Source organism: Mastomys coucha, unplaced genomic scaffold (genome assembly GCF_008632895.1).
Source record: "Mastomys coucha isolate ucsf_1 unplaced genomic scaffold, UCSF_Mcou_1 pScaffold5, whole genome shotgun sequence".
Taxonomy (NCBI): Eukaryota; Metazoa; Chordata; class Mammalia; order Rodentia; family Muridae; genus Mastomys; species Mastomys coucha.
This window is the reverse complement of record NW_022196911.1, coordinates 68589092-68601587: the sequence shown is the minus strand read 5'-3', so window position 1 is coordinate 68601587 and position 12496 is coordinate 68589092. Positions and strand designations below refer to the sequence as shown.

At 50.0% G+C, this 12496-nt stretch overlaps 1 protein-coding gene across 2 annotated transcripts in view; it reads right to left on the bottom strand.

Annotated features, from left to right (window-relative positions):
• Window positions 1-3673: 3673 nt before the first annotated feature.
• The window catches only part of P2rx5 (purinergic receptor P2X 5), a 13293-nt gene continuing 4470 nt past the window's right edge, over window positions 3674-12496 (bottom strand). Inside the window, exons 2-13 of one of the 2 annotated variants that reach the window (XM_031351751.1) lie at window positions 11125-11275; window positions 10499-10570; window positions 9963-10038; window positions 9779-9875; window positions 9544-9624; window positions 9130-9268; window positions 8598-8731; window positions 8252-8345; window positions 8070-8135; window positions 5831-5913; window positions 5075-5242; window positions 3674-4583 (exon numbers count right to left, since the gene is read on the bottom strand). In XM_031351751.1, coding sequence (XP_031207611.1) covers window positions 4514-4583; window positions 5075-5242; window positions 5831-5913; window positions 8070-8135; window positions 8252-8345; window positions 8598-8731; window positions 9130-9268; window positions 9544-9624; window positions 9779-9875; window positions 9963-10038; window positions 10499-10570; window positions 11125-11275 — 1231 coding nt within the window. In that variant the 3' untranslated portion in view covers window positions 3674-4513. The remainder of the gene's footprint in view (window positions 4584-5074; window positions 5243-5830; window positions 5914-8069; window positions 8136-8251; window positions 8346-8597; window positions 8732-9129; window positions 9269-9543; window positions 9625-9778; window positions 9876-9962; window positions 10039-10498; window positions 10571-11124; window positions 11276-12496) is intronic. The other variant, XM_031351750.1, reaches the window with a different exon arrangement.

The following is a 12496-nucleotide window of genomic DNA, read 5'->3' as shown; positions in this document are numbered from 1 at the left end:
GGGGTGGCGTTACCTAGTTTTACAGATAACATAGATGCCATGAAAGAATATACAGAAGCACCAGGTCTGGACTAGGTTTGGGAATGAAGTCAAAGAATGCTTGAGGGAATAACATAATATCTCAGACTAGAAAGCTAAATAACAGATAAAATAGGAAGAAGAGAAGCCAGGCGGTGGTGGCGTTCGCCTTTAATCCCAGCACTTGGAAGGCAGAGGCAGGCGGATTTCTAAGTTCAAGGCCAGCCTAGTCTACAGAGTGAGTTCCAAGACAGCCAGAACTATACAGAGAAACCCTGTCTCGAAGAAAAAAAAAAATAGAAAGAAGAGCCACAAAACAGGAGGTAATCCTGACCTGGGTCGTAGAAGGCCCAGGGAGGAAATTGGCCTTGATTGGAAATTGTAGGAACAATGTGTAATGGCTCCCCACCTCCTTTTTTGTAAGATACAAAAAAATGAATTTAAGGCCTCTTTGTCAGACTGTAGATGGTCTGGGCCTGGGCACCCAGGCCTGGATCCTGTTTCAGTTCTGGGCTTGCATCACAGCTTTACCTCCCTGTCCCAGAGTGCCCACTTCTAAAGATGCTGTGATTAGGGACTTTAATCCCCAGCCCAGACACCTGGAACAACTCATGTTCCACCTTTATTTTGGGTCCCTGACAGGATAGCTGGTGGCAATGAGGAAGGGCAAAGGCAGCAATGACCCAAGCCCTTTCATGGCCGATTGTCACATTATAGGATCCAGGGTATCGGTTTCTTGTTGGCCCATATCATGATGCTCCCAAAGGTATGAAATAACACGTAGGACAATACTAGATGGCCCAGTTAAGGCTAGGGACTGACACACAAAGAATGCATCAGATCCTGGAAGATGTAGGATCTTCCAGGATCTGTAGGACCAGAGTAGGAAGGAGCCCTTGGGCTAAAACTGTAGCCAATAAGCCAAGCAGTGCCCAGAAAGCAATAGAAGTGTTTCCCTAAGTTTAGGAGTTAGAGTTCCTGAGTTAAAAGCCTGGTTTCACCTGTGGAGGCTGTAATTGAGATCAGGAGTTCAAGGCAAGTCTGGGTTGCAGAGGAAGACCCTGGGGATTTAGTTGGTTGTTTTTGTTGGATTTTCTTATTTTGTTTTTAAATATAAGCTGTTTTCCATAAGATGGATGAGCTGCCTTATATCAGGGTTATGCAGAAGACAAGAAGTGTAGGGGTACTCAGCAACTTTGGCAGAGTGGGCAGCCCTGTGAGAGACTGTAATAAGATCCCTGGTCTTTTTTTTTTTTTTTAATTTATTTATGTGTATGAGTACACTGTAGCTGTACAGATGGCTGTGAGCTATCATGTGGCTGGTGGGAATTGAACTCAGGACCTCTGCTTGCTCCAGGCCCGCTCGCTCCACCCTGCCCCACTCCGGTGTAATACACTGTAGCCGTCTTCAAACGCACCAGAAGAGGGCAGATCTGATCACGGATAGTTGTAAGTCACCATGCAGTTGCTGGGATCCGAACTCAGGACCTTCGGAAGAGCAGTCAGTGCTCTTACCCGCTGAGCCATCTCACCCGATCCCTGGTCTTTCTAAGCCCCCTAGCACTCTATTTGGTTCATGGTGACAAGTGTAACCACTTCATGGTTAGGATTCACCACCCACCAGACTGGAAGCATGTGAGGGCAGGGGCTGTGCATATTGCTCACCAATACAGGATTTAGTCCAACACTTGACAAGAGCAGGACCTTGGTATTTCCTAGTTTACTGTTTTACCAGTTTACAACTAGTAAAAGGCATTGTCATTCTGATATAAAACCAAGCAGTCTGACTGCCCCCAAGCCACCTCAAAATTAGGAGGAACCAGCCAGGCTCTGCACAGCCATGACCATTGACCATCTTGTCTTCTAAACAGAGAAGCTGCATGCTGAGTTTGCTTTCACTTTCAGAAAGCAGGATGGTTGGTTGACATTCCCAGACAACCAAAGATGAGGGAGCAGCTAACCTTGAGAGCTGTTCTGCTCTGGACTCCACTAGCCCTTTCCCCGGTGGCAACAACTCTCTAGCCCTCTTTTTTTACTTATTTATTTATTTGGGGTTTTTCCAGAAAGTCTCTACATAGCCCTGGCTGTCCTGGAACTTGCTCTGTAGACTAGACTGGCCTCAACTCAAATTAACTTGTTCTGGGGCTGGAGAGATGGCTCAGCAATTAAGAGCACTCACTGGCTGCTCTTCCAGAGATCCTGAGTTCAATTCTCCACAAGCACATGGTGGCTCACAATCATCTATAATAGGATCTGATGCCCTCTTCTGGTGTGTCTGAAGACAGCCACAGTGTACTCACATACATAAAATAAAAATTCACTTGTTCTGCCACTCAGTGCTGGGGTTAAAGGTGTGCACCATCACACCAGACTAAAAATGTTATAATTATACTTTATGTGTATGGGTGTTTTGGCTGCATATAGATCTGTGCACCAGTGCACGCCTGGAACCCTCAGAGCCCAGAACAGGACATCTGATTCCCTTGGAACTCTAATTACAGGAGGTTGTGAGCCATCATGTGAGTGCTGGGAATTGAACCTGGGCTTTCTGAAAGAGCAGCCAGTGCTCTTAACCTCTGAGCCATTGCTTCAGCCCTCCGCCCTTTTTTTCTTAGAAGGGAACTTCACTATCTGTTGCCCAGGTTAAAATTCCTGAAGTCAGGTGACCCGCCTCCACCTCCCACGTGCTGAGCCTACAGGTGTGTGTGTACCATCTCACCCAGCTACCAGGCCCCTTCTGATGCTTACCATCTGCAAGGGTTCTGCATGTCGTGGGGTACTTTTCAGAGATAAGCTCCCTGGTGTCAAAAGAAGCATCCAGATATCCACAGAATAGAGGAAAGTGAGCCTGCTCCCCAGCCCCGTATTTAAATGTGTCCCAGGTCTGGTTTTGACAGGGAATTTGGTCTTAGATCATTTTCTGAAGGAATGGCCAGGTAGCCAGATGCTCCTCAGAAAAATGAAAGGGTTCATAGAAAGGGATGTCTTTTTCTTGTTTCAAAAACAAACAACAACAACAAAAAAAAAAAACCAGGGTCTCACTTCCTAGCATAGAACTAGCTCCATTGACTGGACTGTCCTCAAAGTCAGAGATCCGCCTGCCTCTGCCTCCCGAGTGCTGGGATTAAAGTTGTTCACCACCATGCCTGGCTACTTCTATGTTTGTGGACCTTTAAATTTTGAATTAGATTAGTTATTACCTTATCAAAACGTGTGAATTAAAAAAAAAATGAGCATGCTGCTGTTTTCCAAGTGGAGATGGGAAGCCAGGTGTAGGGGCTTTAGTCCCAGCACTTAAGGGACAGGCAGTTTATCTGTGAGGCCAGCCTGGTCTGTATAGAGAGTTCCAGGATAGCCCGGACTGCATAGAGACCTCCTGTCTCAAACAAAAACTGGTGGGGATGGGAGAGGGACCCTTTTGGCCTCAGGGCAGCATGTTTGGCATGTTAATGCCAAACTGGCATTAACAACAGTGTGCTTGCAAGTCACTTTGGGAACTTGGAGGAACTCATGAGGAAAGGATTAAGGAGAGAGGCCTGCAACCCTGCATTTTCATTAGGCTCTCTGGAGAGTGGGTGCTGGTCCATGGACCTCACTTTAGGTTCCGTGAAATGAAATGCAGTGGGAGAAGGAACTGGGACACAGGTCAGGGACAGCCTTTCAGTGAGAATTATCCTTTATCTCGTTAGCTCATCAAGGCTGGGCTTCTGAGAGCAGGAAGGAAGTCAGACAGGGACCCCAGCACCACCAAGCAGCTAGAGCTGAACCACACAAGTCCATCTCTCACCCGTGCAAGTCACTATCCCAGAGCTACCCAAGGCTTCCAGTAATGGCTGACTTGCCTTTCCTCCCCAGTCTTACATAGGAGCCGGGAGAGTTTGCTCTCCCCTTAAGCTTTTTTCCAGGTGCCTCCTTGGCCAGCTTTACATTTTACATCTGGGGCTGGAGCTAAGTGTCCCCTGGATGTCATCCAATAGTTTTTTTTCTGAGCAACCATCTCTCTCTGCAGGGATCTGTCAAAGTCTTGGCTAGAGGCTGGAGGAAGGCCAGGCTGGCTGGGCTGACTGTGATATCTCTGGTGAGAGCTAACATGTGTTCCCTCCTACCCTAGAGCCAGGTTAGCATCTCCTTTAAGTCTCTCAGGTCTAAAGTGCAGCATGCACCAATAAATGTGTACTGCCTGTATAAATAAACGAATGTCCACCTGGGCTCAGAGTCAGGAACAGAAACCAACCACTGAAACCCCAGGCCTGTCCCTTCCCTGAGGGCCTGCCCCAGGGCCTCCTTCCTGCTTCCTGAGCCACTTTAGCCACCAGGAGGCCTTCCATGAAACAAAGCTTGCAGCAGGATCCCACCCAAGCAGGGTGGAGTTGAAGGGCCTGTTCTCAGAAGCCTCATCCTGAGCAGGCACCACGGAGATGCCTCTCCCCAGTTCAGAGCTGTGGCTTGTCCTGGCCCAGTTCTCTTTGAATCTGTTCTCTGCCAAGAGCTCCGGCTATGTCTTCACCGTTTGCAAGATCTGTGACTGCTTCATGTTTACGATGGCATTCTCCTGGAGGCCAGACCTTGAGGGAGGCAGAGAGCAGGCAGTCAGGAACTCTGGCAGGCATGGCCTTTCTCTGTCAGTGACCAGGAAGGCATAGCCGAGGAGAAAGAACACTGTCCAAGCTGCAGCTCAGATGCATGACGGTGTTCATGCTGAGGACTGGGACTCTCAGAGTCTCCCACAGCAATAGGGGGCTGTGCTAGACAAGCAAAGGGGGACCTGCAGGTAAGGAGCTCACGTGACCAGGCAGTGACAGCTCCCCCGATGGCTCTACGTAGGATCCCTCGGTCTGGCCTCACTGCTACAGCTCTCAACCTCCACCTTTCTATCTTTACTCTGCTCCATCCCAGGCTATTTCTCAGCTTCTTGCCTACCCTGACCCAGCTCCCAGCTGGAGAATGCCCAACCTTAGCAAGGAAGGAGAAAGGGACTGGGAGAAGGACCGTTCTAGGACTGGGAGACTCCTGGAGCGAATCCCAAGTACACCCTCTGCAGAAGCCAGCCCCTCACCTGGCAGGCTCAAAGAGCACCTGGCAGTTGCTATTCTGCTTCCTGCCACTCGGGGCCAGTTCTTGGGACTGCTCATCCTGATGAACCCTCTCCAGCGGCTTGTCCTCTGGCAGCTCCTGCTCCATCTCATTGGCCTCAACCTCAACATTGGCTTCCTCCTTCTGACCCCTGGGTAAGATATGGCCACAACCTTCTTGGAGCACTGACAGAATTGTACCCCCAGTTGAGCCAGACTCTTTCCTCCAGCAAAGCAGCCTTCTGGGGCAATGCATACAAACCACACAGGTCCATCCTGCACCCATAGTCCAGGTTGCTGGGGCTGAGGAAGCACATGCTGCCTGACCCAGTTCTACATTCTGGTTCCAGATGGTCCAGAATTCCTTCTCCCCCTTTTCCTTCCTGTCACCACAGATCCAGCACCCTCCCATGCTGCCCAATGTTCAGATGCTAAATGCACATAGACACACATTTTTTTCCCTCAACCCCAGGCCTCTAAGAACAGAGTCCATTTTTGTATAAACCAGTGTTCTCATCTCAGAGAAACTGAAGCCCAAAGAAAGAGGCCTGGGCCATGTCTAAAACTGTTATGTAACCTGGGGAGACTTCTTCCCTGGGTCTTCTGAACCAAGTTCAGTCTTATGAAGCAGGTCCTCATAGCATGCCACATACACATCCAACCCAGGACCAGCCAGATGGGGCTCTAAGGCAGGGGTTGGGGGAGAGCCTCTCGGGCCACAGAGAGGAAGGTTAACTTACCTCACTTTCTCAAACTTCTTGTCTCGGTAAAACTCACTCTTCCTGATGAGGTAGATAAGTACCAGGTCACAGAAGAAAGCACCCTGGGAAAGAGTTGGGAGCTATGACTCAGAATCCTAGCTTCATACTGCTTGGAGCCTGCAACAGCTCAGGAGCAGAGAACTACATGAAACATGAAAAGATGGCCCAGAAAGGGGTGGTATCCAGAACAAAGCCACTCCATGGTAGGTACAGGTTAGATTGGGACAATGCTGTCTGATTCCATGGGTCAAGTTCCCCCTCTCTGCCCAGACCAGGTCTGATAATGTCAACGTGCATTTGCTAAGAATCTACCATCAGCCGGATGTGCACTGGTGTGCCTGAAGGATATGGACTACAGAGACCTGGGACTCCCTATGCTGCTGGAGACAAGTGGATTATGATATGGCGCCACTAGCCCTGTGATGGAAACAGGATCGGGAGTGGGTGGAACACAGTATTCACTCAGCCTGGGGAGCAGCACCCAGGCTATCTCGAGAGCTGAATTGAAGGCCTGGGATTGCCTTGCACAGGGAGAAGCAGGCTGGTCATCACCTGTAAATGCTACAGGGCATGTATGGGAAGAGCAAAGGATGCTTCTGGTGGGAGTGAGAGCCAGCGTGTCTAAGAATGCTTTTAGGGATGCTGGTCTTAGTCCTTTATGGGGAGGCATGACAGTGGCAGTGTAATGGTTCAGGAAGCCCTCTGGTACCCTGGCTGACAGGGATGCTACAGCCCTGGTCAAGGGAAGACAGGAAGCCTGAGCTAACCCAGTTGGGGCCAACTAATCACAGGCCTCAGAGCAGAGCGTGTCGTGTGTAATGCCTGCCTGCTCGCTCTACCTTTAGTGCAGGGATGGAGGTATTGTTCTTGAAGGCAGAGGAGCGCCCCAGTGGAGCATGCATGTTTTCCTCAGACTCCAGAAATGTGATTTATCAACCTCTGGATACTACTCCTCTCAACCTTTACCACCACCCTCTGCTGCACCCATTACCTTCATTCCATGACTGTGTTCTCAGACTTCCAGACTTTTCCTACATTGTAAGAGACCTACGCATGCACAACACAACCAGGGATCCTAAAAATGACTGCCTTAGTCATAAATGCGCCACTTGGGAACCACTGTTTGGTTTGGTTTGGTTTGGTTTGGTTTGGTTTGGTTTGGTTTGGTTTGGTTTGGTTTGTAAGACCAGGTTTCTCTGTGTATCCCCAGCCTAGACCAGGCTAACACCAAACTAAGAGATTTCCCCTGCCTCGGCCTTCCAAGTACTGGGATTAAAGTTGTCCATCACTGCCCATTACAGATCATTCTTTTTGTTTGTTTGTTTGGTTGGTTGGTTGGTTGGTTGGTTGGTTTTGTTTTTCAAGACAGGGTTTCTCTGTATAGCCCTGGCTGTCCTGGAACTCACTCTGTAGACCAGGCTGGCCTCCAGCTCAGAATTCTGCCTGCCTCTGCCTCCCAAATGCTGGGATTAAAGGCGTACGCCACCACCTTAGAGGTCACTCTTAATCCTTGTCAAGACAAGTTTCTCACTCTCAATGCAAAGTCAATCCTGGATCCTGATAGAAGATCCTTCCTTGGCTGCTTGGGCTGCCCAGGCAGAGGGAAGAGGCTTCAGGAAGCCATGGCAGGGAATTTCCTGTGTTGGCATGAACCCCTAACAATGCCTCACATATTTAACCTCCTCTCAGAAGCACCAAGGAATTATCATCTGCAGGAAGCCCTTCCCCACACTCCAGCCATTTTCTACCACAGAAGCCACCCACCCCAAAAGATTATAAGACTGTCTCCCCTGCCTCTCATCCTTTGAACTACAAGTTCTCAGCTGGAGACCCTTTTTTGAGCAACCCAGCTGTGAGGAGGGGCCTACTGACACTTAGTGAATAGAAATCAGGGAGGGATTCTTAAACACAGTGCACAGAATACCCCCAAAGCAAAGAAGTCCCTGGCCCCAACTGTCAACGGTGCCCAAGCCAGCCCAGCCTAATCAGTTTCCCATTACCAGAACTGAAATGGAGATTTTTAGACACAAGATCCCAAAGATCCTAACCCACAGCAGGACTAGAGGATGATCCACCCGTGTGCCACACTCCACTCAAGCTCACAGCCAGGGCTTACAGGCTGTCAATGCCCTGTGTTCGGGGCTCTGCATGCCCCTCCCAGGCAGTTAGTGACTTCCCTCTCCCTAGGAAGCCAGCAAGGCAGGGGAGAGATACTCACAGCACCCATGAGCGCCAGCCCAGAACCAATATTGATGACTGTGGGGATGATGTTGAATTTTCCTGCCTGCGAGACAGAAACAGACTGATGAGTAAGGCAGGGTGGACCGCTGGATCCCCAGGGGCTCTCCAGCCTCCCTGACCCAGCAACCCCTAGACACTGGAATGAGAAGATCCACATACCTTGCCGTTAACTATCACATCAAAGCGGATGCCGTAGGCTTTCATCAGGTCACGAAACTCTACCCCATTAGGGTCACGGTAATACCTGGCAAACCTGGGAGACAGGGCCCAGGAGAAGCTCATCCGCCTGTACCTTTACAAAGCTTTGGGGGATTCTCAGCAATCCAGGACCCTAGAGTTGCTCTCAGAGTGTGCTCAGACCTGCTCACTGAGGCAAGTACAAAGACGGGACCTTCCCAGCATGCTTAGTACCAACCCCTGGACCCCAAGAACACTGGTGGACTTGACCCAGCAGAGGATACAGAAGAGAGTCAAGGTCACCAAGTAGCACAAAAACAGTCGTTACCTGAAGTTGTACCCAGAGGAGATGGATTGTGTGTGTTTGTTGTCCAGACGGTTGAAATAATAGTGTGGGTTGCAGCTGGAGGCAGCTTTATCAAGGTCACAGTTCCATTCTATATGGATTCCTATCACACCACCCTGGATACAAGAGATAGGGTGAGTGCTAGAGTCATCCGTAGATGGACAGAAGTCACAGAGTGGCCCTTTAGGAGAGCCACACCAGTCAGCCAGAGGTCTGGCAGGACCACACTTTACACACAGATCAGCAGGTGTCTATACATTCCTTACAATTGTTTCTGGTGATGCCCTGGGGTCAGAAAACAACCTAGCAGGTGCCAAGTCAGCCCCACTCACCCACCCCAAGTCCCACTGAGTGCCTGACACAGCCAGGCCACATGTCACAACTAATTCTGAAAAAAGTGAGCTCCTGAGGACAAGTGACAATTCAGGATCACCCTGGCCCTAAATGCCTCTCCATCCTTCTCAATGCAGCACCCGGGTCTCTGGGGAGGACTCCTTGAGCACACACCACCCACCTTCAGAGCTATGTCCTGGAAGTCAGCTCCTGCCCAGCGGACAATGGATCCCAGTCGGAAGATGGGACAGTAGAGATTCGTGGAGCTGAAGTGACAGGTTTTCAGGAAATGTTTGTTGTCTGTTTCAAGCACATTGGCTCTGAAAGGAAGCCATGACGTGAGGGTGAGACGCTTTGCTGCTGGGCCCAAGTCCTTTGCAGGAGGCAATGGGTCCTTTGCCAGACATGACCTTACCCCTGCGAACCACCCCCCCTTCCTGTATCTTACTCCTCTCAAGAACAGAAACCACCCCCAAGCAGAAGAAAAGGCACCCCCGTTTATTCAGTCATGTATACACACCATCCACAGCTTTAGCGCAGCCACAGTGAGGGTCCTCAGCCCACCTCCCCCTCCAACGGCCAAGCCCCCACCTACTTGGAGAAGTTGAACTTGGGAAAGCGAATGAAGTTCTTTATGAAAATGGTGAAGCCTTCTGCATCCTTCAGGAGGGGATCCCTGAAAACCAGGCCAGGGAAGCCTGAGCAGGAGACCTGCCCCTGCCCTCTATGACTCCCCTAGAGCTACCGGAGCAGGGAGGCCTCTGGCCTCAGGTGGGACCCACTGTGTAAGAGAGACTGTGTGGGCAGCTCCTCTGGGACCACGCACTCACGTTGGCATGGACTTTGTCTCCACTGGGCACCAAGCAAAGATCTCACAGGTACCCCGGGTAGAGTTCCCTACCCGTAGACAACGACCAGTTTTCAGTCCTGCAAGAGGAGAAACAGGCAGTGCTGTGTGCCTTCCTGTCCATGTACCTTTGCCCTGCTCGAGCCCCAGCTACTCCAGGTCCTCACCATGTCCAGCTACAACAGACTCCCCAGCGTGACAGTCAGTGTCCTCAGAACACTCGCCATCCGGGATGCCTTCACGCTGCAAGGAAAGAAATGGGTCTGCTAAGGTTTCCCCCACCCCAGGACCAGTAGCCACAGATAGGACCAGGTTCTATCTGAGATAGAAGAGGGCTTCCCCATGGCCTGAGGCCACGTGCCCTTTGAAAACCTATTTCTCAGGCTGGCAAAGTGACTAGGTAGTTAAAAACATCTGCCATGAAAACCTGAGTTTAAACCCTGAGTTTAATCCCTGAAAAACATGGTGAAAGGAGAGAACCAACACACACACTCGCGCGCGCGCGCACACACACACACACAAATATGTAAAACTTAAAAAAAAAGAAAAGAAAATAAGAAAACCCATTTCTCTCCCAAAGCATGTGGTGATAGCTATACAACATCTTGACACCCTTAGAGCTAACCAAGCCCCTGCTTCGGGGGGACTGTCGCCACAGCCAAGGGCTTCCCAACCCTCCCACCACACACATGCCAAATCAAACCTCAGCACAGATGCCCTGCCGCTGGTTAGGAGTCACGATCAGGTTGGTGACCACGAAGAAAACGTTCTCCCCCTGTGGAGCCAGACAGACTTTGAGGAATCTCCTCCTGGCCTCTCAGGGAAGACTCAGCCTGGTGGAAAGTGGGTCCCTGTATGGGGTTGGGAGCAATAGGGGCCGCAAAACTGGGGTCATTGTCCATCTGTCTGATGAGCCTATACTTCACAAGTGGATATCTTTTACAGCTTCACAAACCCCAAGCATCTTACCCTATAGTTCTGTCCAGACTTCAGCCCTGATTCTACACCAGGGAAACTATGGGCAAGCTGGGGAGCTATTCTCAGGGGTGTTGGGATATCAGGGAGGGGTTCTCTATGCCAGGTCACTCTGGGCCCCATGTGGTCTCAACAGACACATAGACCACATAGACCATAGAACAAAAGAAGCCAGGCCTGGTGTAGAAAAAGAGACAGGGACGCCCTGGGAGAAAGAACCACCGGGCCAGGGTTTCTGTCTGCATGCATCCTAAGTCAGGGAGACAATTGATGGAGTTCTCTGGACACTTCCTATGTGACCCACCCAAGCCACACCTCACCAGCCCAGGTCATAGGGGCAGGTGGCAATCTGACCTGAGATGGAATGACAAAGTCTGCCACATCCCAGAGCCGTTCCCCAAGCATCGTGGTGTTGGTATAGGCCACCCCCTTGACTTTGGTGACCACAGCACTCTGCAGGGAAGTGTCAATGTCCTGATAACTCTTCTTTATCAGAAACACCCATCTGTAGAAATATGACCAACAGGCAGGCGTCAGTCACAGGACTGCCCAGGCCCAGGCTGGAGTGAGAACCATAGTAAGTTCTAGACTGGTGGGAGCAAGAGCTCAGGGGTTCACCTCTCCCACAAGCATGCATTCTGCAGTCAATGTGCTAAAGTTGGAGAGTAGACTGTTGAAGGCCATCTGGGTACAGGGTGAGATGCTATCTTTTAAAGAAAATCTGGGGCTGAAGGGTTGGCTTAGTGGTTAAGAGCACGTATTTGTCTTACAGAGCACCCTTTTCCATTCCAGGCACCTACATGGCAGTTCACAGCCACCTGTAACTCCAGCCCCAGTTATGACCTCAGGGATGGGAACCAGGCACGCAGATGGTGCACAAAGCTACATGCAGGCAAAACATTCATACACATAAAATAATAAAACTAGTGCATCTAAAAAAGAAAGGGGTGACTGCAGATGCTGGAGAGGATGTGGAGAAAGAGGAACACTCCTCCATTGCTGGTGGGACTGCAAGCTGGTGCAACCACTCTGGAAATCAGTTTGGCAGTTCCTCCGGAAATTGGACATAGTACTACCTGAGGACCCAGCTATACCACTCCTGGGCATATACCCAGAAGATGCTCCAACATGTAACAAGGACACATGCTCCACCATGTTCATAGCAGCCTTATTTATAATAGCCAGAAACTGGAAACAACCCAGATGTCCCTCAACAGAGGAATGGATACAGAAAATGTGGTACATTTACACAATGGAGTACCACTGAGCTATTAAAAACAACGAATTTATGAAATTCGTAGGGAAATGGATGGATCTGGAGAATATCATCCTGAGTGAGGTAACCCAATCATGAAAGAGCACGCATGGTATGCACTCTCTGATAAGTGGATATTAGCCCAGAAGATCGGAATACACAAAGTACAATCCACAAACCACAAGAAACTCAAGAAGAAGGAAGACCAAAGTGTGGATACTTTGTTCCTTCTTAAAAGGGGGAACAAAATACCCATGGAAGGAGTTGCAGAGACAAACTATGGAGCAGAGACTGAAGGAAGGACAATCTAGAGACTGCTCCACCTGGGAATCCTTCCCATATTCAATCATCAAATCCAGACACTATTGTTGATGCCGGCAAGTGCTGGCTGACAGGAACCTGTTATAGCTGTCTCCTGAGAGGCTCTGACAGTATCTGACTAATACAGAAGTAGAGGCTCACAGCCATCCA